Raw genomic sequence first — 15,117 nt, 5'->3', positions numbered from 1 at the left:
AATGTTATTTGTTTTGATGAATTTCGTGCTGATTTTCTAATACCTGGTCATCGATTTCTGATTGAGAGTCTTATCTCTGGCAGTGTTCAAGGGATTGTGGTTATGGTATTCAAGTTAGAATGGTATACTGTGCTGAGAAGATCGCAGGGAATCTCAGGATTCTTGACAGCTCTAACTGTAAAAGTGCAGAGAAACCATCCAAAATGAAGAAGTGTCACCAGCTGAAACCATGCATTTCACAGTACTTTGCATCCTTGTGGAAACCAGTAAGCAATATTTATCAATTTTAATAGCAGCATTCAAGGCATTTTCTCATAATTACACACAGAAAACCAGGGAGATTGAGGCCGAAATGGTACTGAACGTGCTCTCAGTTATAGAAGATATCTGAAAAGTAAATTTCATGTGAAAATATGTGCCTCTTTACTTTTTTGCTTTGTGGACATGATGATTTGAGTAGGATGTAATCAAGGATGTAATCAAGGAGCACGTGAATTTCAGTTTGTTTCAACGTTCTTGCGGTAGAAATGTCAATGGATACTCATTAGTGTTTGCTAAGCCATATACAGTGTCCATATCTTTTTGTGGCTTTTAGGTCAAAAAAACCATTGCTTAGTGGCAATGGGTTCCTTGATCTCTTTCGAAAATCATAGAAGGAAGGCGGGTAATCTAAAAATGTGTATCTTTACAGTCCTCGTCAAAAATTTAACCAAGTTCTAATTAAAAATCATGTGTTTATTGTTACTGGTGTTAAGCCGGACAAGCAATAAATTGTTTGATCATTTGCTATAATGAAATATTTGGTTACGATAAATTACGATCTATGTTTCAGTGTAGCGCAAGTTGCGGCACAGGGTTGCGCCTCAGAAAAGTTCGTTGTTACGCCGATTCTCGTATTGACTATTCTGAAGAAACTTGCAAGCATCTGAAGAAGCCTGCCTCGGTTGGACTTTGTAATCGCCATTCATGTTCAGGTATGTTTATAACTAGGGATTAGTTGTAATTTCCGTCAGCGTGTTGGCCATTTTGAGCAAAACCCCCGAAATTCTTTATTTATTTTTTTAACAATTTCTTGTTTCAAAGAAAATGCCAAATGGAAGTATTTTAATATGCGGTATTTTTGATATTTTTTGATATTTTTATTTTGAATAATTTTACTGGGAGATTTTGGATATAATGAATAATCTTGGACCTTGAAGGGCCTAATACATCATCAAAATATAAACAAAGAACTGTTTGCTTTTTGAAAAAGTAGTTTTTCTTTGCGTGCTTTTCCTTTGTTGCGGAGAGGGCCATCCCTAAACTCTATTGTTGATGGGGGCTATTTGCCTTAAATTTTGCTCAAGCCAGAAAAAAGCAATTTTCACTGGCAGCAAGTCAGGCAGGGCAATTAACCCAAGATGTCACGCGGAGGGCCGTTTATTAGGGCGTCAACCCCTACGCTCTCATTCTCTGGTAACCCTTATCCTCTTTCACTATCGATTGCAAATGACAAATAAAGCGATTTATTAATCGTTTCTAATACATTTTTGTTACCGGCGCCGTTAATTTTCGTTCAGGCAAAAATGTTGAGGACGTTAAAAGCGTTGTAGAAGTGGTTACAAAAGCTCCAAAAGTATTAACAACAAAAGTAGTCGTGAAAGCAACAACAGGAAGAAAATCAACTCAGAGAAGACCTACTGAGAAAGTAACACAAAGGCCAACAACCAAAAGAACAACTACTGAAAAAGAAACTCAACCGCCACCAACCAAAAGAACAACTACCGAGGAACTAATTCAACTGCCATCAACTAAAAGAACACCCACTGAAAAGGTAACACAAAGGCTAACTACCAAGGGCATTGAGCCCCCAACCACAGAAGTGAAGACAACACAACCACCGGCAAAACCCACGACAGTCAAAAAAGCAAAAACTGAAAAACAGAACCCAAGGCACATAAAGGCAATCATCATCAGCTTCCAAGGACCAGGTAATTCTGCACTCAAACAATGAAATTACCGTATAATCGATGTAATTGGTTGTGAGTAGGTTGTGTTGCCATCTACAGAAAACAATTGTGGAATTGGTCACACTTAAATCATATAGGCAGTTATTTTTTCTCTAATTCTTCTTTCATTTTATGTGCCATCTAGCAATCAAACTGTTTTCTCAAACTTTTGTTTTCACTTCTCCTTGTAACTGAATAATTACAATTTGACAAAAGAAAGTTTTGAGCATATACGATTTTTGGGCATACTGGGAAAATTGCTTAGACTTCCAAGATTGACTTTCTAGCCCTCGCAAAACTCTTTTCAGTTTAATTCAAACGTTCTCCGTTTTTATTCAAATCCAGACGTTGTCCAGTCCAGTTTATTCAAAGGTTAAAGTAGGAAAATCAGGCAGATATTATCAGATTTGATGATAATAAAGATCAGAGTCAATAAGATACAAACATTCAAACATACAATATAAACATACCGTTACTTACAGATGCTATCAGAAGTTTTATTCTATTCGAATGGGCTACTTTTAGCATCTCTGGTTTTTCTAAAGTACCTGAGGACACACTACCCGTAGGAGGCTGCGATTTTTATGATTTTTTTATAAAAATTGGCTTTGCTTTCTGGAGAATTGATATGAGCAAAAAACCGATATGGTTTGTCCTTTGGTAATTGGCAATATTTTTTCATGTATTTGAACATTGATGCATTTTATATACCTTGAGTGTGGGTCAATATTTCGTGACTTGGTTTGTACATCTCTCCTAACATTATCTGCAGTTCTCTTCTAACATCTTACATTTAAAAGAATTTTTATGATACCTTTTTAGAATCTATTGATGAGGGAAGCACAGTTGATTATTATTGTAATTCGATGGGTGAACCAATACCCCAGATTTCTTGGACGTTCAATGGAAAGCCTGTTGACAAACTTGGCGATCGTTTTCTTCTCCTTAATGGAAACTCCCATCTTGTCATCACAAATGTTCTGAAAAGTGACATTGGTGAGCTTGTATGTTCGGCATCGAACGTTGCTGGGTTTGAAACGAGGTCCATGGATATAAAGGTTACGTGTAAGTGTTTTCATACAAATAGTCAAATAAATGATTCATTCCCTTCTATACATGCAAATTCTGATATTACTGTTACCAACAGGTATTGATGTTACAGTAACACACAGGATTTAATACTTCTGTTGTTTACAGGTTTTTTATTACTGCTGCATGCAAGTATTGAGATAAATGTAAAATGCATTTGCTAAGTACAGTAATTTACACTATGAGATCATGCAAGTATTGATATTACTGCAACATAATAGTATTGATGTTGCTGTTATATATTACCGTTATTTACAAGTATTTGCAGTTCACAGTAATATGTATTTATATGTAAGTATATCAATACTGTCAAATATATTACAGTATTGACTTTACTGTTACTATATAATTTACTCTATAACTATATAACTTTACTATATAACATTAAAGTATTGACTTTAGTGTTACACAGAATTTTCGATTTTTGAAACGTGCAAGTATTGATATTACTATATTACACAAATATTGATCTTATTATTATATATTTTTACTGGTCAAATAAAATTTTTGATTACTATGATCTGCAAGTATTGATATTGCAGTTTTATACAAGAATCAGTATTACTGTAATATATTTGACAGTATTGATATACTGTCACAGGGAAGTATCGATTAGAAGAATTATATACGAGAATAAGATTTGTTGTTATATATATGTATTGATATACTTTGACATATAAATACAAATTACTGTGACCTACAAATATTCTTTTTGTGCATATTCGTAACCGTTTTTCTTCCTACAGCTCCACCATCGGTTGCTGTTGCTCCAGCGATTGCTGATCTTAAAGAGGGCAACTCTTTCTTCACAACATGTGACGTAACAGCATACCCTGCAGCTAAAATAACTTGGCGAAAAGATGGTCGTAAATTCCTTGGCGATTCAAGTCGTGTTTTCGTCGCCGATACCATGATTCGATTCAAGAGCCTGGTTATTGCAGATTCTGGCAATTATGAATGTTACGCTGAGAATTCTGTTGGTTACGATAGGAAAACGATGTTTTTGAACGTGCAACCAAGTGAGTAGAGTTCTTTCAAAATATTTTCGTAAAAAATTCGTTGATTACTTATGACGATTCTATACTTGCTATATTCTCTGGTCCCATTGTGAACTATGTAATGTCCTCGTACAATCGTCCAGAACCCCATCACATTTTCCTATCTGCTAAGGAATACACAGTTCTTTAGTGCAACAGAACAACTTTTTAAGCCAAAAAAGGAGGATTATGATTCCTTTTTAGTCAAAAACTTATCAATAATTTTCAGCTTCTGTTATCAGCATTTTGTCAGCCTTTTCTCTACCACATAAAGGGTAACCAAAGCCTTTTTCAAACGATTGGATTTTTCACTTAATCATTCACTGAGAAATATTATTATGTTCAGTCAAGTCAGTATGGGGCTGGCCAAGTGACTTCGAACGCGGTGGAATTGGGGTCTGGGCTTGGCGATGTTTTGTTCTTGGCCTAAACCAAAGCGCTGTGTTTGCAGATAACTTTGGATGGCGAGGACTTCGTAAGAACTCTGTTTGGTGCTGGGATTCGTCGTCTTCGCCATCCTAGCTTTATCTCGACACTTTTCATTGTGTTGCTTTATTTTAATGAAGCAAAGCAATCAGAATGCTCTTTTTTATCTGCGAAATCGATCTTGAAAAATATTCGGCTTTCAGAGCCCTTAGGAGCTCATCGAAATGATTCGAAACGTAGACATGGAATTGGCAGCAATGTAAAAGCATGAAATATCCATTGTTTCCTTCTTGTGCGTGCGCCTATCGAACATTGTTCAGTGACCACCCGGAAGACTAAACATCACTCCAAAAGATCTTAGCACAGAAAAATGCAATTCTTTTCGCTTAAAACTCTTGAACAGTATCAAACATTGCTGAACAACTTTGAGCAACAAAGAACAAGATGGCAAAACGACTAACATTTTAATAAACACAACGTTTTGTTTCAGTTATTTGGCCGGGGCTTTAGACTGTTTTTATATATAAAATCATAACTGTAGCCAACTGTAAGTAGTTTTTAAAACATTTTTTCATTCAGATCAACAAGTAAGCTCTTGTGTGGACGACCCAGATCGGGCCAATTGCGTCATCATCAAGCAGTTCAACTTGTGCACACATCAGTTCTACTCTGCTGCATGCTGCAAGACCTGCTCCGGCAAATAAGCCAACGATCCTCTATATACTTCTTATTTAAACATGATTTGTTGAAATTCAAGAACACTATATTAGGATATCTTTTTTATCTTTTTTGGTTCAAAATTAATGATGTTGTGAAAAGAGCATCGAATTTGCTCTGATAGTTTGCTAAAATCTCTACTAGGCCAATGAGATATTTACATGATAGTTTCACCGTTGAAGATTAATTTTGCTATGTTTATCACTATGAGGACTTTACCGAAGAATATAGGTATAAGTCACATGCTAAAATTCGTTTTGGTAGCTTTTTGTAAATTAAGATTCCTGTAGTTATGGCTAAAAATTGTCAAAAGTTGAAACCAAAGTGCTAAAAATAGGCATATATATGTCATAAAAGTATTGTATTCTATGATTACTCGATATGGAATTGCGTTTCTATTGTAGAAATAATGTGAAAACAACCAATTCGTTGTACTTTTTTATTCTTTATTCCTAGACCAAACTAATTGATTAGAAGTCTAAAAAGAAACACACCAGAGCATTCTTAAAGTAATCCATATTGAATAATTCATCATCTTAAGTACAAACGAGTAAGTACAAGTTGATAGAAACCAAGATGAAATATTTTAGGCACAAAATTGTATACTTTAAAAATTATATTTTCTCAAGTCAATGGGCTTAAAATCAAACGAATACATAAAGTTTTTCGATGATTCGATGAAACGAATTTCAATGATTTCAAATCAGTAGAAATTAAGTGTATGTTTATTAGAATAAACGAATAATTTTCTGAAGTGAGATTTTCCCAAAGAAAAGTACACTTTGCCCAGCCCTATAGGTTAATGGTTGGAGAAAAGCTCGTCATTCCTAAAAGGAAATCGAATGAAAAGGTTTTTGTAACAAGAATACAACCCAAATAATTGATATTTTCGAAAGTTCACAAGCGTAAACTTGCCTAGTCCATTTCTGAATGAAGTCCTTTTGTAGAATAATTACAACTTTCTGACCCTATAAGCTTACATTTCGATTGAATCTAGTCATACATAACTTAAAGCCAAAGTAAAAGGTTTCATTACAAAAATATGAGCCAGAAAACTGATATTTTCTCTGAAAAACATTTTGCATAAAGTATTTTTTAGCATTCGAAACAACCTACCTGATATGCTTAAAGTTAATTTGTTCCAATTTACAGGCTAAGTTTAGAGACAAAATCATTTTATATATTCTAATTTTATAATGATTTCTTCTAACAGGTTCTCCAAGCTTTTATAGAGTTATTTGCTTCTGATATTGAACTACATAGTTATTTGCATTCAATAAAGTCTGCTTCAGGTGCATTTTTTAGGCACAATAGAAACTTCAATCGTCCTCTAAAGCAACGTCCTCTAATTAAGCTTTGTATTGAGAGCGCATATCTAAAATAAAAGGAAATTTCAATTGCAAGACTACAAATAAATGTAATATTGGCGGTTCCAAAGGGATTTGCCAAAAAAGAAGGGATAAGTTGTGTTTAATTATTCAACATTGCAGGCGCTTTGATAATCAGTACACCTTTAAATATTTGTGAGTTATTAAATTAAAAATTCTGATTTGCAGCTGCAAACTTAAATTGCTTTGTTTCTTTTTAATATTTTTACTACTTTAACATGAATCGCGATCTCTTTAATTACAAAATATGAGTTGAAACGGATAAAAATGAAGACGCCATTCCATGTACTATCACCAAGCTTCAGTAATAAATCATTATAACTTTTTCCTTGAAATAAATCACAATTAATCACTATCTCTTGATTTGTGAAGGTAAACTGTTGCCCCGGCTCCTGGGCAGTCTGATAAACGAGATTATAATTCCTGATGAAAAATAAACACCCCGTATCGTACATCTCTTCCTACATGCCCAGTTTAATCGAAGAAAATTCAGAATACCGGGGAGATTAAAACGCAATTGAAGATTAAAACGTGATGGAATGGTCCAATTTTTTGGTTTGAACGGTCATTTGAAACTTTTATGCTCCCTTCTTTTTAATGTCCCCTTTAAATTAGCATCATCTCAGATTAACGACCCCACAAAGTAGCCACATTAATCCGAGAGTTCTCTACTCTATTCAAGTACTCGAAATTGTGTGGCCCTGGTACCTGGGGTAGACACAAAGGCACTTTGCATTGGAAATAATTCAGTTTCCATGTTGGGTTACTTATTGATTTATTGGAAAATTTGTCGCAAAGATCATGATTGCTGTAATAATTAAATCATGATTGCTGTGAAACATTGATTAATAAGATTTTGATAACTGAGAGAAAAATCTGGTAAAAAATTATTAGGCATGATTCTAGAAACAATACGAGAAAATAAATTTCATATGAAAGTTTGACGGAAAAAAAAAGAAAACATATTGGGACAATGAACCATCCGAATGATTGTGGGCATCTGTTGCCAATATTATAAGCCGCTTTGTCAAACAATCACTTCATGGTTTCATATCTTGCAGATAAAAAACGTAGTTGTGTCAAACATTTTAACTGATTTTGTAATGAAAGAAAGATACCGAAAAAGAAAAAGACAATTTTTTTAAATACACTACATTTATACTCTATATTAGCACCAATTAAATGTCATTAAGGATTCATATCAGGTCATGAAAACAACAAATATTATGAAGAAAACAATAAGAACGAAAAAAATTTTAATCATTAGCCAACGGTTTGATGATATTGACTGGAAGTACTTCAGAATCTCAGTATGAGCAAGTTCGACGTTTGATTCAGTTTCTTCGACATTTGAATCGATTCTGCAACAGTTTGAAACAAGCATGAGTTGATGTTATCAAAAATTGACTTGGTTAGGAAATTTCAAAATGTCAGGCGCGTGTGTAATTATAAACCACTGTTAACTTATGAGGCTTCAGAATAAGAAACATCTTGTTGGGGTAAACGATTATATAAGCAACACCCTTTATAATAATCCACAACCTGCTTTCATTTGTTGATTAGATGGAAGCTGAGAAGCCGAATGAAATGTAACATGTTTTATAACTTTCATTATAAAATCATCTCAAGCATGGTTACGAAAAAGGGTCTATGACAAGAAACTCGAAAAGATCTGGCCATAGAAGAAAACTAAAAGTGTGATTGGAATTCATCCTTTACTAAGGATTCCAGAAAGCTAAATAAATTCAACGTTACTAAGGATTCCAGAAAGCTAAAGTTTTGATTACAACTAAAGTTTACAAATTCATTCTGAAACTATTTCAAACAAACACATGGATCTCTAAAGGTAACCTGCCTCAGTTTAAAAAAAAAGAAAAAGCCTAGAATATAAACAAATACCTTTTAATTTCTTCTTCCTGCTCTTTAACCATGTGTGCCAGTTGTGAAAATATTCCTCCAAGTTCTACAATAGTTTGCTCTATGTTTTCCATAGCATCGGCCCTCGTTTTTATATAATCCTCCTACACCAAAAATAAATGAGATAGGAAATATGGAAAATCTAGGACAACTGGCATAGCCCAATGCAAGAAATTCTGCTTAATAGTCGATGCATCATGCAGAAACAAGTAAAACATTAGATAATTTTTTTAAAGTTGATAGAACAATGTTTCTATTTTACTTCTGTCATTTTACAGAAAATTAAGAGACTCAATTCCAGATGATATATTCTTTATATATCTTTCATCGGTAAAGATTGGTCCGTGCAAAGTGCATAAATAAAAAAAACTAATTCCGTCTTCTTAACTGTAGCTGATTGGAATTTGAATCGATTAAGCTTCTGATGCCCATGCGCATTTTTAAAAACATTCAAAACAAAATACTAGACTAGGCTAGACTAGAAACGAAAAGAGTTTAGCAGCATCGATTTAATTTAGAGGGACTGCAAACCATAAGTTATTCCCACCTGTGCTGCAAAAGCTTGAGCTTGACTTCCATGGTTATCAAAGCCTGGCATTTCTATGGCAATAGAACTTGATGCCTCCTGCTGGTTTGGGTTCGAGCTATTTCTCTGGAGAGCCGATCCTGAAATATGTCCAGAGAGCGCCGCAGAAGGGAGGCTGTCTGCCATCGGTCCTTGAGAAAATTGGTCTCGTCGCTGCTTCTGTTGTTTCATATTCTTGAAAATTGGAAATGATATATTGCATTTAGAATATGTGTAGAAGATGAGCAACGGTATGATAAGAATCTACTACAAGATTGTTATATCAGACACAAAGCAAGTTGATAAAAAGACTGCAGAAGGAGATACAATTACGTGAAAACAATTAAAAGATTCATAACAAGAATTTTCTGGTTATTCAGCTAATCTATAATTGTTAGTTTCAGTTGTATAATTTCTTAGTGGCATCCAAAGAGCTTGAAAAGAAAGTCGTTTTACCTCAGTTCGCACTTCTAGAACATCTTTGAAGTCTTTTGACATGTGAGCAAGCTTTGACTATTAATAAGAAACATATCAAAGTTAATTTATCAAAAGTAGGGAATAAAAAATCAAAAAACTTTCATGAAGAGGTCAGTTAACATATGTTTTACCTTGCATGGATGAAAGTGAATTTTGACAAACGTCGACAAAACTACTTGGAACATTTAGTGCTGCTTTGTTAAGAGCGTTGAAAACAAACAGGGGATGCTACTCAAAACAACTTTGTGCCACAGGACACGGTTAACTGCTCAATAAGAAATTTGATCGAATTAGACAGTACACGGTCCAATCACAGCAGATTGCAAACTAATGAAGAATGCCCCAACTTTGGCATTATTTCCTTCATTTTTCGCTCCTTGACCACAAAGATTCTTCGATTGTATGCCTTTCAGTGGTGGACAATTCCGTCCCCATGCACCGGGATGACTGGTTTTATCTGCAGGAGATGGCTAATCGTTGCACAGGGCATATGCTGGACGACCCAATTTTTCTGGAAATGTCCACACCTGTTGCCAAAGTTCCTTTACGGTAGGTAATATACGGAAGACTACAGAGATAGCTACTGGTCTCCGACAGGGAGACTACCTTTTTACTGCAATTGTCCGCCCCTGATGTCCCCCTACGTTAAGGTAGTCGAGCATCCCTTGCAAGACCAATAAAACAACCTTAAGTGCAGGGTGCAAAATACATCAAGGGTTTCCACTCAATCAACATTAAAAGCAAATTGCAAGCATTAATTATGCAAATCTAAGTTGACATGCAAACCTGAAGGGAAATCACCACAGAATGCGAATGTGTTTGCACATGTTTGCTCTTGTCTGTATGATTGCTATTAACAATCTAAAAAAAATATTTTACATGATAAAGAACGGTAACTTTGATCAACAAATGTAGGCTGTAAAAAATCAATAATGAGAAAGGGGTATTGAGTAGCAAGGGGAATTAAATTTCTTTTAACTTGTTGCCTGTTAAACTTATATATTATAACATAAGTTTTAACTTGAAAATTCATCATCAGGAAATATCTTAAGCCACTGAATTGACCCACTAAGATGGACAATGTTATAATATAATAAAAAATAGCAAACAAAATTAAATAACAGAATAGGAATCATAAGGCAAAGGTCGTATCAGAAGGAGCTTGCAGCAATACGGGTGGTGCCAGTCTAGTACTATTAAAATACAGAAGCTTTAAAAAGGATTTTGCAATTTGATTTTGTCTTTTTTTATCAATTTTATCTTGTTGTCATTTGCAAGTCATCACAATGTAAAACTGTGAGTTTTTGAAAATCCAACAATGGCATTGTTGGATTCCTCTTTCTAGCAATATAATGTGTGGTTCAGCGATTTCAAATGAGGTAAAACAAACTGAGGCATTCAAAAGTACCTTAGGAAAGTCTTTGGTCTTCTATCATGACCATTTAAGCTAAAAAGCAAAATGCTTTGGAGAGGAAACACCCCTGCAGCTTAATTCCTCTTGGTGGTTTGCATCCCCCACAAATTTTTGCTTTCCTAATAACATCTTACTTTGAAGATCACTGGACCATATGAAACAATGCAGAATTTTTGAAGGTTCAATAATAACTGTCTTGTCACTTAAATTGTTATCGCAAAAGACATATTTAGTGGAACGATTAACATTTAAACATAAAAATTAAAAATAGTACTGATAAATTTACACAGACTTAAAGGCAAATCTACAAAACTTTGAATTCACGTATTTTGCAAATGTTTTAAGTTTAGCAAAATGAAAACATTCTCAAATGTCATCAAAGTAGACTAGAAAAAAGCAACCCCATTACACTTTCTTGTAGAACCAGTATCACATTTTATGTTTTGTTATGAAAATTAACAAATTTGCTATTGAGTAATTAACAACTTGCTTACAGCTTAGGCTGCTGTTTGTAAAGTAGTAAACAAACCCAAAAAACAAACCTGATGTAGCTGTGAAATTTGCTGATTCAAATGGGTTATGTCCTGCAACAAAAATTCAGCATTTTTTTTACTATTGAATGCATTCAAACAAAAATTTATTTACTCTGTAAAACTGTATAGCAAGTGGGGGATATATGATATGGAAATGCTAGATCAGAGAAAGGCTAATGAAAACATCTAACGGACAGTTGCAGACAAAATTAATAATTCAATCTGCTGCAGAGACAGAAAGTCAATGTGCAAAATCAGACAATAAAAAGATAAACTGTCATAATAATTCAAAGTAACATGATATACAAATTTGATGAGAATAAAATGTCAGATTATCTCACCTGCTTGATGATATAGGTAAGTTCTTGTATTTCAACTGCTTTATCATCAAACAAAGACTTGCGTTTTGCCACTAAAAAATAACATTTGTGCTATCAAATCAAGTATTGTAACTAGTTTAGCACAACTCTAGCCATTTCTATGACACTGCAAAGATATGTATAACATTTTACATAACATGGTGATTGACAGGAATGCTTGCACGAGAAAGGCATGGCATTGCAGGTGCACAGCAAGACACATGCCTGCAGCATTTCTGGTGTGTGAAATATTGCATGCATTTATCTGTTTAAGTCAAGGGATTTGTCGTGACTATTTTTTGAGGGTTTCTGTTGTAAAGTTCAATCTTCTTTACTTACTTTTTGGTGATACTACAAAAAGGGGCAACCTTCACAGTTATTGATTGTATTTAAGTTTGGTGATGACAGAATGATCACACTGTAATGGGCCTATTGTATGTATAACCTCATAATAGTTCAACCTCAAAATCATATGTGTATAAATTGTACAATTCTTTTATGCTAGGATCAGTCAATCGCCAACTCACGCTCGAGTTTATGTTATTCTTTGAGTTACCTTTTGCTGTCAAGTTTCTGAATAACTCTAGAGTTATAGGACACAATATGTCATATAACAACAAAAGAAGCAATATATTTCTGCTTTTAATTTTAATTTGCTACTTACACAGTGTCAGCTTTTCAAGCTTCACAAATGTGTTGCTGATGTCCATTCCAATTTTCCTTGAGAGAATTTATATGGTCATGAGTATCAATCGATGTATAGCAGTAACAAAAAGTTGATCTTGCAGTGTATGTATCAAATTCAGCAAAATTTAATGTTCACAAAACAAAGTTTGAAAGTACATTAGAGGTATACAGTGGCTAAAATCTGGTGCAAAATCATTAAATAATGATTAACTCGTAATGTATGGGCACATGCAGGCTTTGCTCTAAGCAAAATGAAGGTGCTCTATAAAAAGAGCCCCTTAGAAACTCTATTTTACGCTCTATTGGCGCTTTATTTTGCACCTCTAAAAAATGTATGTATTCCCCTTCATATCGAGAGCTTTGGAAGAATGTTAAATGAGAAATTCAACAGCCATACCAAAAAGCACCATACTATGAAATAACAAAACAAGAAACAAAAACTATTTAATATAGATATAATAAAACAAAGTCTCAAAATTGTTCAGATGTTTCTAGATATGTATGTTGCCATCACTTGACAAGCTTTTGTCACTGTCAGTATCACTACTGTTATGTTCAGTTTCACATATTGCTTCATCAAAACACATGGCTTTAAGTCGAAGATTTAACTGTGTTTCCTTCTTTATGTTATCCCTTCTAAGACACGCTAGAACATCTACTACTCATGAAAGCAAATGAAAACTGAAAAGCAATGCGGTAATTTGGACGGAAATGTGATCACTGATTTGCACAGGTGATTCTAAGTTATTTAGAAAAAACAGAAAACAAAACTTCAACAGAAGATTAGCACTTGCTCGAAAATCAAATAAATCTGCTGGAGAATACAATTGATGGCCTGTGTCCTTGGTGGTTATTAGAGGGTTATTAGATTTGAAATGGTATCGAAAACCCAACGTTGAATTTGCTGAATTTTTTCTCAAGGGGTAATCTTATGCAAATCATAATATTGTGGTCTGTTGTGAAGATTGTTTATGCTTGATCAAGTTTATTCAAAAAATGTCAAAAATTTATTTTGCTCCATTGTAATATTGTTTTTACATTTTGAGGGGCTCTATAAATTGCTCTCCAAAGCTTTCCGAGGATCGAAGGCCTCCATATGATGACAAAACATAATGAAAACGGGTTAGAAAGATTCAGCAGCTGGTCAAATACAAATATATGCTGTCAAAATTGTATATACCTAAATTTCAATAATTTCAGTGCACTGAAATAGCATGACAACCTGTTTTTAGTGTATATTGAAAAATGTTTCTTCTACATCTTAGTTTTTACTCCTTGGGTCCATACAAGTTTGCAAAATTAATGTTAAAATTTAAACTTACTCCAAAAATAAAATGTTACATAAAAACTTATATTGCTTCAAAACAAGATTTCTATTACATAAAAATCTTGATTGCTTTAAAACAAACTAAAATCCCAAACAGTACTATGCAAAAGACAAAGTGATGATCAGGAGAGTTTCTATATTGGATCCAAATAAGAATTAAAAAGTTTATCTGCATATACTCTTTATACGAGTAATTTGTTTACTATCCTTATTTTAGAAAGATTCTGAAAATTCAACAGAACAAAATAACTTTTTTAGGCATTTCAAGCCATTTTATGGAGAAAAGGAGAAAAAACAAAGACAGTTAAGCTTATTTTTTAACTTAACTGAAAAAATTCTGGATTTCAATACAATTGCTTCAAAAAAGAAGTATACATATAAATAGTACGAGAAAAGCAGATAAATTACTTTGCAAGAATAGTGAATTGACTCCTTGGACGCAAGTAGCCATTTTCTTTGCCAGCCCCAGGAAGAATCTTTCCCTGAAAAATGGAAAATTCTTCTTACAGGAAATGAATAACTAGTGTTAAAATCAGATACATGAGACAAGATGTAGAAGATCTGGTACACTTTCACCCTCATTTTATGCCCTGGACTTTATGTACTGGTCATGTTTTCTGAATTAATGAAAACAGCTAAGTAATTTTGTAAGATCAATTCTACTGAAAATTGCACATAATGCCTCTGTTTGATCGCTTTGTAAGTGATCGGCCCACATAGAGCTTTATGGCTGGCAAATTATACAATAATAAAATGCAATTTTCTTCTTACCTGCCTCGATTGCAGTGATTTGATTGTTGAGAGAAATTCAGAAGTTCTGTCCCGGCAAGACATTATTTCCAACTGATCTAGCGTATCCTCTTCGTTTACTTCATAAATATTGCTATCTTTTGGATTCAAAACAACTCCAACAGACTCTAAATGGTTTCCTACATCGGGAGCGTTTGTCCTTCTCCGTCGCAACGGGCCTAGGCCAATCATGTATAACGAAGATGAAGAGCCAGCTTCGATCGAACCTCGTATGAAAATGAACAGAGAGGACTTTGCAACACCCCAAGCAAAGTACTTTTTGTTAGTGCAGTTATCCAGTAAAATGTTTCATCACTTCGTTTAAATCCTATTTTCTATTTCCCGTCTGTTTTCCATTACGCTCCAAAATCGACAACGTATCACGTCGCAGCAGCAACAACATT

At 34.1% G+C, this 15,117-nt stretch overlaps 2 protein-coding genes across 3 annotated transcripts in view; one reads left to right on the top strand and one right to left on the bottom strand.

Moving 5' to 3' along the window:
• Window positions 1–5,682, top strand: part of LOC135688151 (papilin) — a 21,211-nt gene extending 15,529 nt beyond the window's left edge. For both annotated transcript variants that reach the window (XM_065204880.2, XM_065204886.2), the window contains exons 16-21: window positions 84–266; window positions 833–974; window positions 1,560–1,970; window positions 2,811–3,053; window positions 3,824–4,096; window positions 5,120–5,682. In XM_065204880.2, coding sequence (XP_065060952.2) covers window positions 84–266; window positions 833–974; window positions 1,560–1,970; window positions 2,811–3,053; window positions 3,824–4,096; window positions 5,120–5,244 — 1,377 coding nt within the window. In that variant the 3' untranslated portion in view covers window positions 5,245–5,682. The remainder of the gene's footprint in view (window positions 1–83; window positions 267–832; window positions 975–1,559; window positions 1,971–2,810; window positions 3,054–3,823; window positions 4,097–5,119) is intronic.
• On the bottom strand, window positions 5,531–15,117 carry LOC135689528 (syntaxin-5). The gene is made up of 10 exons (XM_065206783.2): window positions 14,696–15,117; window positions 14,333–14,406; window positions 12,575–12,630; window positions 11,893–11,963; window positions 11,561–11,602; window positions 10,391–10,465; window positions 9,584–9,640; window positions 9,110–9,322; window positions 8,545–8,666; window positions 5,531–8,006 (listed from the first exon to the last, which is right to left on the bottom strand). Exons 1-10 carry the CDS (start codon window positions 14,903–14,905, stop codon window positions 7,847–7,849), a joined length of 1,080 nt encoding a protein of 359 aa, XP_065062855.2. The 5' UTR covers window positions 14,906–15,117; the 3' UTR covers window positions 5,531–7,846.

Source organism: Rhopilema esculentum, chromosome 10, assembly GCF_057945365.1.
Source record: "Rhopilema esculentum isolate cy_ngs chromosome 10, ASM5794536v1, whole genome shotgun sequence".
In the NCBI taxonomy this organism is placed as follows: Eukaryota; Metazoa; Cnidaria; class Scyphozoa; order Rhizostomeae; family Rhizostomatidae; genus Rhopilema; species Rhopilema esculentum.
Note: the sequence above shows the minus strand (reverse complement) of the source record. Positions and strands in the feature narration are given on the sequence as shown.